This window comes from Anoplophora glabripennis, unplaced genomic scaffold (genome assembly GCF_000390285.2).
Source record: "Anoplophora glabripennis isolate ALB-LARVAE unplaced genomic scaffold, Agla_2.0 scaffold190, whole genome shotgun sequence".
NCBI classification, from domain to species: domain Eukaryota; kingdom Metazoa; phylum Arthropoda; class Insecta; order Coleoptera; family Cerambycidae; genus Anoplophora; species Anoplophora glabripennis.
The window spans coordinates 491,277-508,818 of record NW_019416301.1 but is presented as its reverse complement, the minus strand read 5'-3'; the positions used below and the strand labels follow the sequence as shown (position 1 = coordinate 508,818).

The 17,542-nt window shown below is 31.1% G+C and overlaps 1 protein-coding gene across 1 annotated transcript in view; it reads left to right on the top strand.

Annotated features, from left to right (window-relative positions):
• LOC108907292 overlaps nt 1-17,542 on the top strand; it is a 120,734-nt gene that overhangs the window by 70,301 nt on the left and 32,891 nt on the right. The window contains exon 8 of the mRNA XM_023453993.1: nt 9,376-9,618. Within this exon, the coding sequence (XP_023309761.1) occupies nt 9,376-9,618 (243 nt within the window). The remainder of the gene's footprint in view (nt 1-9,375; nt 9,619-17,542) is intronic.

Genomic DNA, 17,542 nt, shown 5'->3' with positions numbered 1-17,542 from the left:
CACGAATTACCACGTATTTAGGAAAACTCATTTTGGATAAAAAAAAACGAATAAAAAAACAGTAAGGCAGTTCAGACGATTGATTCACTAAATCCCTTATTACATTAATCTAAAACAAACCAAATTTATTAATGCACAAAACGCGGGAACCTACCTGAACATAAACTACTTATAACCTCAAACAGTCTATTTCTGTATTTCGTTGACTGAAAGATTGGAAATACAAACAAGGCTTTTTTTCGCGAGTGTAGTGGTATACTGTAGTATGTGCAGCGTGAGTGAATGAAGAGATTTAAACTACCATATGACAGTTAAGATTAAGTAAGTCGTGAAAAAAGCCTACAGATTCGAACTGTGGTTGCAGATTTCTGTTTAAAAATTTCTATAAAGGACAATGTGTTGTTGCACCAACACGAGATGGCCTCAGTGAATGCATGCTCCGTCCGCCCTATCAAATAAATCCTCTTATTTATTTACTCATATGCGTATACTACAAGGGTAGCTTCCTTGGGTGAAAGTTATTTTACAATTAGTACAATTTTGTCTCTTTAAAATGTTACGAGGTTTAAAAAGATGTTTCATTATTTTTAAGATAATTGCATTAGTTTCAAATATATATTTTAATAAAATTTGACATTGGTGGCTTTTGAGGTAACCAAATACGAATGCGAAAGTTGTTTCTTATCTAAAACATACAGAACACCTCAAACAATCTTTGTTTTTTTTTACAGCAGTCTATCAGTTGCAGTTACAGCAGAATATTTAAGGGATTCAGAATTAGCTTAACTTAACTTCACCTCCTAGAGTATAGTTTTAGAATATTTTTTACTTACAATCAGAAGTCTATATTTTAGTAGATACCGACCTTTTAATAGAAGTACAGTTTGACCAAACCCACCTTCTGTTCTGTGCAATAATTTTGCTTAAACCTGGTAATAGAGCTATAGCTTTGTAGTGTACAGGGTGTATCATATTAATCGGAAAAATTTAATTAGTTAATTTAAAATAACCTTTTTTTTCAAATATCTTAAAAATCCATTGGACGATTTGAAAACTTGGTACGTTTATAATAAATAAGGGGCATAATATGATAATTAGATTTCATTTAGTTATTTCCAGGGCAGCGCTGGGCATTTTAAGTAGATATTCTTAAGAAAAGATTGAGCATGCCACAGCTTTTTTATAAGTTTGATATTATTTTTGAACTGAGTAATTAAATATATAATTTCTTTGTTTCTTGTATTTTTTGTCGGACTTGTTTACATACTGTTCGAGAAAAAAGTAAATAAATAAAATTTGTTTATCCACCCGTCTCTGGGAAAATGATTAATTTCAATAATACAATGAAATTATAAAATACTCTTTTCTATTAAGCCTTTTAAAATATTGATATTTTTTTGTCACTAATTCCAATAATCAAAACGATTCCGCAATCGCAATGTTAAATAAATAATAAAATTGGTGACAAAACGAACAAACTTTGCTAGCAAAATTCCATAAAAAAGTTTGGTTTTGTTTTTAATTATTTTATCTAAAAATATTTAGAAACTGAATAACTTTTTCGTTAAACTATCTAGTTAGAGTGCCCTAGCGTTGCCCCTGAAATAATTATATCTAATATCTAATTACATTAAATTAAGCCCCTTATTACTAAAAACGCGCCAACTTTTATTAAAATCGGCCCAAGTAGTTTTTGGAATATTTGAAAAAAAGTTTTGTTTGTTAGCTTTAACACCATGTATCTCGAAAATAAAGTTTTAAAACATGTAAGTTCATATGAACTTTTATTTTTATTTTTGCAAGTTCTATTGTCTATTAATTTTTTTTACTGTAAATATAATGAGCCTTTTCAAAATATCTCTGTTCCCTCAAAATTTCTTTCATAAAAATAGTATTGCAAAAAAGAAAAACAAAAAATTGTTAACCTATTGTTAGTTTTATATCACAAATGAAATGATTGATATTCGGTTGCCCCAAAAACTCCACAAAAAATTTCATAGAAATATTTCGAATGCGACGAAGTTACTTTAAAAAATATATATTATTATTATATATATATATTTTTTTTTGTTGAAGGCCAATACATTTCTAAGGATGCAAAATTGTATGAGGTAATCGGCAAAAATCGTTTTATTTACCATTGTGGTATGACCCATTTGCTTCCGGACACCCTGTAACTGGCCCAAATAACATAAATTATTATTAGGTAAAATTAAAATTATTATTGATTAGTCAATATACGAAACATGATTCTTTTTAAATTAATTTATTATGAAATACAAATACATAAGTAAATTAGTAAAAAGAAAAATATGAGGTTTGTAACGGGAATTTTCAATTTGCACGTGTTGTATCTTTTCTATCGAGTTGATTCCTTTTTTATGTGATGTGTATTGGTGACATACTTGTCAGACAACTCGTGGATTTTGTACCTCGACAAGGCACCGGTGCATACTGCTTTGCTTATCCAACAGTTTTTATCGAAACACAACACCGTTGTGATGCTGCAACCACCCTATTTCCTAAACTCAAAAGGACACTCAAAGGACAACGTTTTTCAACAATAGATGAAATAAAGGCAAAATCGCAAACCGTGGTCAAGACGATACTTAATTGTATTATTTACCAATAAAACAATTTCAATAATAATCATCACTATTTTTAAGATACCTACATAAAGCAGGTTTCAGCGATACACAATAATCCGTTATATTTTTTATTAGCCTAAATATAGGAAGATACATTATAAATAAACATAATCGAACTATCGAGAGCTGATGATGACGTAATTCCAACAATTATATTATTGTGTAGGAGTAGTTGATCCTTGCATTAGTGTAATTATGTATTTATTAGCCTTATACTAGGGTTTAAAATGTATTTATTTAAAATCTCTTGTTAACTAAAAGAAGTATTCGTAATGTTATTTTTCACGGTTGACATAATTTAATCTAATTCGTACTGAGTGTTTGATATTAATATTTCTTTAATTATTTCGTTGGACGGACAGTTTCATTAAAACATATTTCGCTTTATATAAAAATCATGTTTTTTAATTTACATAATTAATTTTCAGTTCTGACATTTAAATAACATTTTGCGCTATATTTTTATATTTGCTCGGACATTTCCCAGCATTCGTAATATGCTATCCGATTATATTTTTTTATGTGGTCCGGAAACAGTACAAACGTTAATTGATGGACAGGATTGCAACAAAAAAATAGAGGAATGTGCATTACATTCTGCTAGACATGTGTGAGTTTTACATTTTTAAATAACAATTGTATCAAACTCAGCAACGCTGAGTTTTACCCACATATATTTTTCTATTGGTACTTTAGTTATTTTGAAATTATTTAATAATGTATAAAGGGTGCTTCTCAAGTAAGTGACGAAAATGTGCAACTTCTATTAATCAACTGATTGTCTAATGAATTTCAACATTTTCGAACACAAAATTTTAACCGTCAAAACCGCCATCAGTGCTTTCGCACTGCGGCGCGCGGCAACTTCGATATCAAAGGTACAGCTGGTTGCCGCACCAGGAACGACTTTAAATTTGTTTAAACCCTCATATGAATTTTTTTTTCAATTTAAAACGTAATGTTTTAGACCATCAGTTGCTTAGTAAAAGGTGCTCATTTTTGTGCCCTCATCACCCTTTTCAAGGAGTGCGCTTATTTCAGAAACACCCTGTATATAAACACGACAATTTTTAACCTTTAAAAANGTAAAAGATGCTCATTTTCGTGCCCTCATCACCCTTTTCAAGGAGCGCGCTTATTTCAGAAACACCCTGTATATAAACACGACAATTTTTAACCTTTAAAAAACCTAAAATTGCTGTCGACAAACAGCTTACATTTCTCCAATAGAGCAAATAATGATTACTATATTCAAATTTCAAAATTTTCTTTATTTCTGCTAGATTTTTTTCCGTTCTTTATCTTGTACAGTTTTTGAAAAAAATCGAATTTTATTAACAACATACATGCGTTGTATCAAAAATGTGATATAACATTTTTGTAAAAATCTTGATTTCTATGGAAATTGAGATGTCAATACCTAATAAGTATAATTAGCAGATAGATATTTGTCATAAATTATTTTGACACCATATATTGATTTAGTATCATGGAGGATTTTAGCTATGAAGAATTTGCTAATTCATCTANTTTTGTAAAAATCTTGATTTCTATGGAAATTGAGATGTCAATACCTAATAAGTATAATTAGCAGATAGATATTTGTCATAAATTATTTTGACACCATATATTGATTTAGTATCATGGAGGATTTTAGCTATGAAGAATTTGCTAATTCATCTAATGTAGAATGTAATGCTTCTGAAGCTCTTCCATCATTAATGTACGGATGGGAATAATTGGAAACTACTTAGTGGGATCACATATCATTGAAGATATAAATGCGGATAAATACCTACATTTGCTGCAAGAACACCTTAACGTGTTATTGGCAGACGTCCCTTTAAATATTCCAAATGACATGTGGCTTATACCCGGTGGTGCACCACCCCATTTTAGCAGGGCAATAAAGGCTTATTTAAATACCACATATCCCGATCGATGGATTGGTCGAGGTAATGCTTTCCCGTGGCCGCCTCGGTCTCCCGATCTTAATCCTCGATTTTTTTTTGGGCCATCTTAAAAGTCTTATTTATCAAACACCTATACATAGTAGGGAATAATTATTAAATCGCAGAATTACATACGCCGACATTATTAGAAATGATGACATGTTATTTCGAGTACAGCAGAGGTGTTTGAGCAATTTCAAAAATGCATTGAAGTACAAGGTGCACAGATTGAACATCTTACTCAACAGTTCTCTTTTTTCTTTTAATTCTATAGAACTAATTTTTACAAAAATATTAGTATCACATTTTTAATACAATAAATGTACGTATTTAATAAAATTCAATTNTAACTTTGAAGTCGTTACCATGATAACAATGAAATTTGAGCAATTAAAGTAACTCATGGTAATGTTCATTTGCAAGTTTAAACTGATATTCAGTATGCCTGGATTATACAGGAGCAGACGAAATTATCCATTTAAATTTATACATTTTTGACAGCATTGCCAAATTTGACATTTTCCTTTCATAGTTCGATTCCTCTCTCTGCTTATAAAAATATATACATATCGCATATCAGTCGATCTTTTGTACCGTTTTTGAAAAAATCGAATTTTATTAACAACATACATGCATTGTATCAAAAATGTGATATAACATTTTTGTAAAAATTTTGATTTCAATGGAAATTGAGATGTCAATAAGTATGTATCATTAGCAGATAGATATTTGTCATAAATTATTTTGACACCATATATTGATTTAGTATCATGGAGGATTTTAGCTATGAAGAATTTGCTAATTCATCTAATGTACGAACTTGTAGAATGTAATGCTTCTGAAGCCCTTCCATCATTAATGTACGGATGGGAATAATTGGAAACTATACTTAGTGAGATCACATATCATTGACGATATAAATGCGGATAAATACCTACATTTGCTGCAAGAACACCTTAACGTGTTATTGGCAGACGTCCCTTTAAATATTCGAAATAACATGTGGCGTATGCCCGGTGGTGCACCACCCCATTTTAGCAGGGCAATAAAGGCTTATTTAAATACCACATATCCCGATCGATGGATTGGTCGAGGTAATCCTTTCCCGTGGTCGCCTCGGTCTCCCGATCTTAATCCTCGATTTTTTTCTTTGGGGCCATCTTAAAAGTCTTATATATCAAACACCTATACATAGTAGGGAATAATTATTAAATCGCAGAATTACATACGCCGATATTATTAGAAATGATGACATGTTATTTCGAGTACAGCAGAGGTGTTTGAGCAATTTCAAAAATGCATTGAAGTACAAGGTGCACAGATTGAACATCTTACTCAACAGTTCTCTTTTTTCTTTTAATTCTATAGAACTAATTTTTACAAAAATATTAGTATCACATTTTTAATACAATAAATGTACGTATTTAATAAAATTCAATTTTCTCAAAAAAGTAAAATATATCGACTAATATACGGTATACTCTTTTTTTTAGTAGAGTGAGAGAGGAATCGGACTATGAAAGAAATATTTCAAATTTGGCAACGCTGTCAAAGATGTATACATTTAAATGGATAATTTCGTCTGCTCCTGTATAATCCAAGCATATTGAATATCAGTTTAAACTTGGAAATGAACATTATTATGAGTTACTCTAATTGCCCAAATTTCATTGTTGTCATGGTAACGAGTTAGAAGTTATAATTGGAATTTGTTTTCAAACTTCTTTCTTTGAAGAAGAATAACTCCACAACGAAACCCGATAGGAAAAAATTTGTTATGAATTATTTATGAACAACTATTTTGACCTCCCCTCATTTTTGAGATGACCTTTCGGGACACCCTGTATATGCAATGACAATATGGCTATAAAGACTTAGATTGGATAAGGGCCCATAATTTAATTATCATTTTATCATTTTTTTCCAGTCAAAAACTTCTTGTCAACACAGAATTTGGATACAACTATAATGAATGGTGGTTGTTAATATTTGTGTATTATTGCATTTACATCTAAATAAAATACGTAAATTAATGCAAATCGGATAATTAATTAATTTTGTCATCGTTTATGCAAATTATTGACGGATAAGTTCCTAAAAACAAAAACGTATCTTTTAACATCGTACCTATGCATTTCGTCAAACCATTCTGAGTATAATACACGTTGACGAAAAGTCTTAGGACATCGGTTCAAATAGATTTCCCAACTAAATTATTAGCAACACTAATCATTAGTTGAGATACCCTTATCACGTCGCTCCCCAGGCCATGTCATTTAACACCGCTTGCACTGTCTGTATTTCTGTGGTTATGCCCTAGGAGCAATAAATATTTATTCGCTTCTGTCGCCATCGTACATGGTTGCTAAGTACTATAAAATAAATCTGCGTGTGAGTATACATAGGACGTTTTGGGAATAATGTAGATGCTCCTATCTCAACTAGTAAGAATTAGATAATTAATAAAAATTCTATGACCTGGATCTGAAAACGCACTTACTTACATAATTTTTATTCGGCCAAAATTAGGTGTGTTGTAGTTTTTCTTGTTTGAGGTGCTCATGTATCTATATTTACAAAAATAAACATTTTTGGGATTTACAAAGGAAATAAGTAAAGAAGAGTAGGACGAAACATGCGGCTTTATAAAGGACATACGGGGTGTTAATGAACTTATGTTAAATATGTTTGCCACATATCCGTTATGTTAAAATGAGGTTAATACACGGATTTGTATTGAGTAAAATGTAATTTTAAAATATGACTTACTGACCTCAACATTGTAAGGAGTTGCTGATTTTCATAGAAGATGTTCGATGTACCCACCATTTGCTTGCACACAAGCTTCTGCGCGACGTATCCAATTCACTAGCACGCGTTGCAACATTGCCATGTCCTCTCGAATTGTATTACAACCTTTGCCAATACGATGTTGCAATTGGTCGATGTCGCAAACTTCCGTGAACTTTTCACATCCCCACAAACATCTAACGAAGGCAGTTGCGGCCTATCCAGCGATCGGGAAAAGTAATGTTTAGAAAGTTGCGCACTTTCCGAAAAAAGTGAGCGGGGTCTCCGTCATGTAGTAATCACATATTTTGCCGAACATTTAATGGCACGTCTTCCAATAACTCCGGTAAGCGATTTTGCAAAAAATCTAGATATGAAACACCGTCTAAGCGTCTATGCAATTTAAAAGGTCCTATTAAAGTGTCATTAACGATACCGGCCCACATATTCACTGAAAACTGTATTTCGTGTGGATTTTCGATAGTCCAGTGGTGAGTGTTGTGCATTTCGACTGAAACATGCTTCATCTGTAAGAAATATTTGCGCTGTAAATTGAGGATTTTTTGCATGTTCCTGAAGCAACCATTCGCAAAAATCTCGACGCGACGGGAAAAGCCTCAGGAGTAAGCGCTTGAACACGTTGAATATGAAATGGGTACAACTGAGTTTCTGTCTGCCACACAACAGGATGCGAAATATTTACTTGCTGTGCGATATTTTTGGAGAGGGGGCACGTCGTTCAGGATATTTTGCATAGTACTCTCGACAAACTGTGTGGGCATTATCGTTTGCTTCGCCATAAATTATGAGCATATCATAATATTCGCGATTGTTAAATAAATGCGCCATTTTCAAAAAACAATAGAGCAATCACTACAAGAATGTATTACAAACTGACTTTGGAATACAGTCCGGCTTCATAAGAAACCTACAAACTCGTAAAAAGTATTACAGAAATTTTGTAAGTACTCGCCGCGATAAAATACATTATTTCAGCAGTTCCAAAACAGTTTTAAACACATTTTTAATTAGTTTTTTGTCGATGACCTTAAACTTCCGATACAGTTTGTGACATCAGCTAACTCAGTTTTTGCTCCTTTTTCACCGTTTTAAATTTTTGACATAAGTTCGTTAACACCCTGTATACAAGTTTGTGTTATTGTGTAGCCTATAACGATGTTATTAAACAATTACCGTTGCTTAATGACCTCTTTTATGTTTAAATGAACTCCCGTATTCCTGCAAGGAATAAAATTGATAGTTTAAATAAACACTGATCTGAGTATTCGTTTTATCTGTAATTTATTGTTTTCTTAATATTTCACAATTGATTTTACTTATTAAAAAAATGAAAGTAGTAGAGGTCCTGGAATACCTAAACTGTCAAATACTGGACAATCTTGTTTTTACATTTTTTTCATTGAATAAAAACTTGGAATGCAGTTTAAGAGTAGAATTGTATGAGCAAGTCAAAAATATATCGTTAATCCTCCGCTTACCAGTTCTCAATTTTTGTTGTATCCTATATTCTTATGGCAAATTTGAATTTGGTATTTGAATAAGACATTGCCCAAAAGTCGTTTTACCATGCGAGTCTTATTGATGTTCATAGGATCTTTTTCTTAAATCACATTTTCTGTTACCTGTTTGACACATTAGAACTGGCAGCACTATTTATAAAACATACTTGAACACCACATAATTTATATTGAGATAATTCTCTTGCAGCAGAGTCTGAGTCAGCTCTTCATGAGCTAAACTTAAGTTTGATATATTTACAACTCTCTGACATTGAGAAGAATGTTTGATATTAATTACCGGTTAGCTATAATACTTTAAATTTACTTTAATATTCGACCACAGGTCATTTTGCCCCTTCCTCACCATACCACAAATTGAATAGGTTTCTGTAATATGAAAAAAGTTAGTGTTCTTCTGAAAAATGTGATATGTGATATCAATGTACAATGTATGTATACTTTTAGTTGAGGAGTTACAATGTTTGGCAACATGGAAAGAAGGCAGTTCCAGGTACTTAGTGGGCAAATTGCACCACAGCCACGCCACGTCAAACGAGGACAGGTTCAGGTGCTTTGTGTATGAAAAAGCCTCGCCAACATCAGAAGCTTTGGATGGTGTCGATTATAGAGTCGCACAAAGCGGGGACGCAACCTGTAATGGACTCTTCAGTGCCACCGAGGGAAGCAGGACTATGACCCTTAAGAAAGGTACAGTGAATGCTAGGAGATCGATATCAATCAACGTAAAATACTTTTATCGCCTAGAATGTTTTTAAACTAACAAGCCTTAAGTTTAGGAAACTAGTTACAAAAATTAATGAGATTAATTTAAAGATAAAAGATTTTATAAGAATGACAGTTAGCCTTCTTCAAATTAACACAACGTTGCTTCTATAAAATATTTGTCTATTTGTTAATTAAATTAATTCGCAGCTGTCATTATATCTTATACCTCACATACAGAGTGTAATTTTAAATGGGGGTCATATTTAATTATACGCAGGCTACCTTTGACCTCTAGAAACAGGTATCAAAAGTTTGTTTTCTCAAATTTCGAATAAGAAAAAATAATAGAAATATCCCGTATTTCTATTAAAATTTTATAACTTTCATAAATGCGTTCCTATCTACTTCACGTAGACATTAGTAGAGTTCACCCTAAGTGGACCATAGCCTGAGGTCATTGACACTGAGATTCACAAATTAAACGTATACTCTGCTTAAAAAAAATTAACACAATATGTAAAAACGATTTTCCAAAAATCTCAATCCGATTAGTAAGTATTTTTATATGCATTTTTAATATGTACGTTTCTAAAACTGCAAAAATAATTATTTTAAAACATAACAAACATTTTTTCAAAACAATAGAATGTTTTTTAAAGTTCGGTCCTTGGTGACTTTAAAATAACACGTCGCTAAGCCATACAAAAGTAGTCTGCTTTACTAAAGTGCAGTTAAAAGAATTAATTATAACTCAACTATTTATTTGATTAAAAAAGAATGTCAGAACACTTACTTTTACCCCTAAAAAACTAACCCCAGTGGCGGATGTTTTACTAGTTTCGCAATAAAGAACAAAAAAAATGCCGCATGCAAAAATTTTTAAAGTTTCAAGGTCAAACGAGTAATTGAATCTAGAAATTTTTAGTTGCATTTACAATATTATCGAAATTCACGAAGATTTTTTTAGAAATCTTTACTATTTGGTTATTTTATTATTCTTCTCTCAAATAGCCATAAATGAAAAAATTAAATATAAGAACTGCGCATCTTAAGATTTGATCTATAATAATAATACAAGTATTTAGGAACTAATAATAACTTTTGATACATTGAGCTCGATTTTTTAATCTTATTATAAGAAATAAACTCATCAAATCTCACAGCGTATGAGTGTGTAACAGTTACATTTTTTATTTCAAAAATACCAGTTGCAAGTGGAATGTAAAATATGTGCAGGGAAGCACGTTGTAGTTCGCAGAATTTTTAAAATTAAACAATCCCCATGAATATTGAATTCACTAGAGAAATAGTTTTCAAATAGTTGTAGCTGCAAGGAATACTAAGAAGTTTTGTAATCAAATTTAGTATTAGTTGGATGCTATATTAAATTATCTACACTGCAAAAGTAATAAGTTTTGTAATAAATCTCATTTCAATGTTAACTTACACTTACTTTAATATTAAATCAGAGTAGGGAAATACATTTTATTTAATTGAACTATTTTAATATATTTTCATAAATTGTGTTGAAAATATAATAATCTACTGTCTTCTATGTAGAAACAATGGCTTAAGAGACAAACGGGAACAACTGCGAAATTTAAACACGATTTAGTTGGCTATTTTCAGATCTTTGGATTAATCGTCCATTACAATGCATTATAAACACAGAACATAAATCACAGAAGTTTAAAATTCCTCAGAAAATATTAACTAAATGTACCATGTTCTTGTCAAAAGAAACGTTTATAATTATGATAATTTTATTATTTTAAGTGGGTTGGTTTTGCGGTCTGCAAATAACTAATATACGTGTATAGGTATACAGGGTCGGAAAGTCCCCATGGTTCATCGGCCGTTACGTGAGTGCGATAAAGTAAGTCATAGAAATCCGTGCGATAGAGAAAGATGTGGAGAGAAATAAGAAGTGGATCTTATTTGTGGAAGGGCGAAATGGGCGGTGACTATTAAACGCCTTCATTATACCCATCTTTCTCTATCGCACGGATTTGTATGACCTTCTTTATCGCTCGCACGTAACGGTCGATGAACCATGGGGACTTTCCGACCCTGTATACAAAAAACTACGTATAATATAAGCATTTTAAAATAATAAATAATTTGCAAATATGTGGCGTCGAAATGTTAATGTTTCTATGTTGCCTTCCAGTACCTTTTCCACTGATTGACATATTTTTATTATTATTTTTTCATTAAAGGGTAACACCACTGTATAATTCTCAGAAAATCAATTTTTTTTATTAATTTAAAAGAAATTCTGAACCTTCTAGAATAAGAGGAAAGAAGTTCTATGCCTGAACAAAATCTTTTTCTTTGAAATTCCAAGCTCTTTCCCAAGCGTGTCGGACTGTTCCTAAACGACTATCTGCGGCACATGGATTCATCCAGGAAGGGTACAATCTAATGACGTACCTCTTGAGTCCTAACTTCTTTAATACTACTAACAAATACCGTTAATACTAACAGATGTCGTTAGAAAGAGTTCAATTAGAAGCATTTTCAAACGAAAGTATGTTAGTATAGCGTATATCGCAAAAGAAACACTATTTTTTAAAATGGCACGCAGCATAATTCCAACAATTCTCATTCTATTCACTTCAAATTTTGACCATACCTTTAAAATTACACACCGCAGAGAAGTACCTACGTCCAGGATTTTCGATAAGTTGATTCTAATATTATTTATTGACAATTGATGGTCCCTTTTTTGTCAAAAATTGAATTTTTACCTCAAATGCTCGCCAATTACACAAAAAGTAGAGAATCGCAAAATATGCTTTATTTTAGCATTTTACAGTGATGTTACCCCTTAAGCTACATTTTTATATTTTTTTTAATCTCCCGATTAATGCTAAAATAGTTCGTGAAATAATTTCTGCATATTATATTTTAGTCTTAGAAAAAATCCTGAATACCTAAATTTGAATACTTGTCGCTTAAATAATGTATATACTTTATAAGCAACTAGAACGTAAAACGGTAAGGAGAATGGTGAGGAAACAATGTTTTTTTTAATTTTAATAAAACTCACTGTGCGACGTTATTTTAGTTATTTATTGTCCAAACATTTATTTTTATTACACTTTAAATATCAAATATATATTATTCATGGTTCTATTAAAAGAAAAAATATTCTGCCGACAGAAAAAATAAAAGCAGCTTATGTATTTAAATATTGAAATATTGAATTTTTTTCAAAAACTATTTATCAAGTAATTATTTTATGCTTTGTTTTTACCCCTACTTTTATTCTAACAATTTTATTTATATGAATATACAGGATACAAAGAACTTAACGAAAGAGCTTGGACCTAGAGGTTGTTGAAGTTAAAAAAATTATTTATAACAAAAATTTACTGTAATATTGTGATTTTCGTGACACTATCAAACTCCATGTCTTTTTCTCCACAACGGGAAAGTATTCAGTTTAATAGTTATTGATAACGATTTCACTGAAACTTTAGATTCATCATTAAGGTGTCCATATCCCTGGCCGAGAAATAGTCAAATATTTGGCGTTTTTAGGTACTGAAATCTTGAAAAGTAAAACGTGTAGAACAAAAGTAAGCACAAAAATAAAATTCTTGATGTTCTGTTTATTCATTGTTAGGTACCATTTAAATTTACCCAAATAAAAAAAAGTGTTTGTAAAACATGCGTTTTCTGTTATCCTAACCCCACATTTTAAGAATTATTTTCACGTACTTATAAATAGAAGTAAACAATTTTATATGTAGGACTAAGCAAGTAAATGTTATAAGAATATTTACATGTGCAGTTATATATATAAAAAAGTTATTATGTTCGTAGATTTCAGTACCTAAAACCTTGATTGTTTATTCGTTTTACTGCGGCGTCTTTGAAAATACTCAGATGGCATGAAATAACATTCCTATTGTTTGATAAGCTTTAGATTATTCTATTTATTAATCCATATAAAGAATACGGCGCCCTTAACTCGTAAAAACTCGAGTATTTATCTCGGAATCGGTATATGTTACAGAACAATTATAAGAATAACAAATATAAAAATTGGAAATTAAACGTAGGTATAATTTTAAAATCTTGTAAGATTTAAAAAAAAAATGGAAAAAAATACATAAAATACTTTCCTACAATCTCTACCGATACTTTTGCCCAAAATCTCTACCAAAGAAATAGATCAAAAAAACAAAAAACTCTCAAGTATTTTTAACGAACTAAAGATTTTAGGTAAGAAATGATTTTATATTCATCTTCACGCCTATACTTCGCGGTCAAAATTATGGAGAGCGATTCATCGCTAGCTCTTGGTCTAGTAAGGAGGATGAAACGTGCGGGGATCGAAAATCCAAAGACGTATCAGTTTAGAAGACAACAAGATATAGAAAATATGGAAAAAAATAATAAAACATAACATCTATTATTTTTAGAGGTTTTAACCAGTCCATATTTGCTTTTCCCCATGCTGATATCAGTGACATTTCGAGCCTTCTGCTATGATACTGTGCGTTATCCATCACAACAACTGCTCCTGGTTCTATCTATGATAAAACACAATCAAACCATTTTTCAAATACATCGCTGTTCATATCTTCATGATAATCTCACGTCTTTCGTGACTCAAATACATGCAAACCATTTTCTAAAAATCCCGTATCGCTTCCAATATGTGTTATTATCAATCGTCCTTTTCCAGAAGGTGCCTTTAATCCAGTAGAATGTCCATCTAAAAATGCTTCTCTCTTACTATTAACATTACCATTCCGCCAAACTTTTGATATAGTATGACCTTCGTTTACCCATGTTTCATCCATGTAATATATTTTCTTGCCAGATGCACGAAATTCTCTTATTTTTTCTAAGTATTCTCTTTACCATACAATTTCGCCTTTTTCAACGAGCATACTATTCCGATTCCGTTTCAAATATCGAAAATTCATGTAACGCGTTATTCTCCTAAGAACCTTATCAGAAAATTTAAGAATATCCCCATCTTCAATTATTGCAGCTTGAATTTTCTTTAACGCTGATGTTTCATTTTTAAAGACAAATCAATGAATTTTCCTACGTATGGAGTATTTCACTACATTATCGACGTTTATTTTCTTCGTCCCTTGTGTTTCCCCTTTTTCTTTTTTACATTTTACTTCTACACTATTTTTTATCGCACAATAAACAGTAGCAGAGGATACTTTTGTCAATGAACCACACATATCAACGGCTTCACTTACACTTATATTATAGTTTCGCGCTCGAATTCCTTCATATACATTTTTTACCATTATTAATTCCGCATCGCATAGGTTAGGGCGTTTATCACCAACAGGCGTTTGCTATAATCGTCACTTTGGTAAATTTTAATTATTACTACGTTTTAAAACTTACCGGTTGTATTTTTTTAATTTATAAATTTATTACAGGCACGGAATGGTCACTTTGCGCGTACGCTTATTCTATGGCATTTCTAACGACGCGACGGCTAAATCAAGTACTACGTACGTCCGTCTATATTCACTAAAAAGCATTTCCCTATAAGTACTATACGTGCAATAGAGAGAGATAGAAGACAGATAGGCGTTCAGTGTAACTCAGTCTATAGACGATTATAGATCCTACCGATGTGTATAGAGAACGACACATCATTTAATACAAGCCAAATAATATTGAACCGTTATAATTATTTTATATTTTATATTCTTTATAGTAATATTATGTCTGAGTTACTCCTCATAATTTCGACCGCGACTGTCCTAAAAACCTGTAGATATACCAAATTTCGCTATTTGGCTGTCTAAAAAATAAAATCTTATCTTAAAAATAAAATAATAAAATGACGTTTCTAAACAAAAATTGTACTAAGATAACCTGATACACATCGGTTTAATTTCATCTAGGCTACTTTGGAATTATGACCCAATCGCTTCCGGACACCCTGTATATTACATTTTCCTGTTTTCTATTCATTATAGATTAAATTTTATGTGTAACTATAAACATTATAATTACCATTTCTCCATTGGGTACAAAAGAAAATTTAAATATGTTTTATGAAATTAATGCAAATTGCAGCCGCTAAGACTTTAATGGTATTTTTTTCGTATATAATTATTATCGTTGTAACCACCCCATATATTACAACAAATACACTTATGCATAAATTTCCATTGTTTGCTTGCCGTAACATCGAAGAGAATGTTATTAATCGATTAATCCCCTGGCACTTTTAGTAAGAATGAGTCGGAGTGTAAGACAAAGTATTTTGTTCCCTATTTTTCCAGCTGGTTGCTGTTATCATTTTGTTCTCTTATCCCCTAGTGAGTAGTTTGTCAAGAATTAATTTTAGATTGAGAAATATATCCCTTTTTATTTAACCACAGATTTTTATGTAATTAATAATCGTAACCGGATTTACTTGTTATTTTAGGCAAAGTTTAGGATTTTTAATGAACTTCTTTTAGTTAATAAACAACGAACAAATTAAATCAAAACTTTAGTTCATTCTAATGTAGTTACTGTAGAAAAATGTTAATAAATGTATCTTTAAATATCAATTTTATTTTATTTCAATGTTCTATGGATACATAGTGGCCAAAAAGAAGTTTGCAATATAACAACTTAAAATGGATTTAGTTATTTTAAAAGATATTATTCTATACAAATATTGTAGTTGTAAAAAATACGAGGTTTGATCAAAAAGCAACGAGAATTGTTCATTTTCTCGGAAGGTATTTATTAAATCTTCAATTTTTATATCGTCCCCTTCAAAGTAGTCCCCTGTCCCACTCATGCCAACGTAGTTTTCAGTTTGAGAAACACTGGTGGAACGTCGTTTTGAGCACGGTTTGCAATTTTGCCTTTATCTAATCTATTGTTGAAAAACGTTGTCTTTTCAGTATTTTTTTGAGTTTACGAAATAGGAAAATGTCGCGTTATCGTAGGGCAAAACCCACGAGTTGTCGTTCCAGAGTTCGGGTCGTTTTCTCTTTATTGTCTCACGTAAATTGCGCAAAACTTGTAGGTAGTACTCCTTGTTAACTGTACAACGGTGCAGTAACAATTCGTGATGAATTATTCCATTGTAGTTGAACAAAATGGTTAAAAGGACCTTCACGTTTGACTGGATTTGACGTGTTATTTCGGTTTTCATCATTGGTGGATCATCGTCTTCGATGTCTTCTCGGCCTTCCCAAAAACGTATATACCATTGGTAAACTAGTGGTTGTGACATATTATCGTCGCCAAAGGCCTTCTTTTTAACATTATGAGTGCTTCGCTACAATTAATTCAGTTTTTAACACAAAATTTCAGACAATCTTCAAAAACACTGAATAAGTATTTCTCATTCGCTTGCTAAACACGAACTAAGTCCTACCAACACAAGAAAGAATCAACTTGATAGACAAGATCGTAAAATGTTCTAAAACAACGATACACTAAAATTGTTGGTAAAATTAATAATTAATATTTGTCTTACTTTAATTAATTATTTTAATTACTTCAAAAGGGAAACTAGAAAGAATTATATTGTACTAAATTAGATACTCCTTTTTTCAATCAATCAATGAATTTTTAGTTAAACTGCAGAAATAACGTTCTAAAACACTTAATAATAAACATTTTTGCCTATAGGAATTCAGCCACGAATGTTGAACATATTAAAGTATTTTAGGGAAATTTTTAATATCATTGGTATTTAATTGTTAAAAAAGACAGTGTTACGTTGTAATATGAAAACATTCCAACTTTATTAAAATTTAAAAAATGCACTCCTATTACTTTATAAATAATAATAAATGTTAACAATATGTTAAAAGTAGATATATTTTAAAAATAGTAAATGATATTTTCTGAAATATTTACACATTGTAGGAGAAACATATTTTATCGTAATTGTGATGAACAC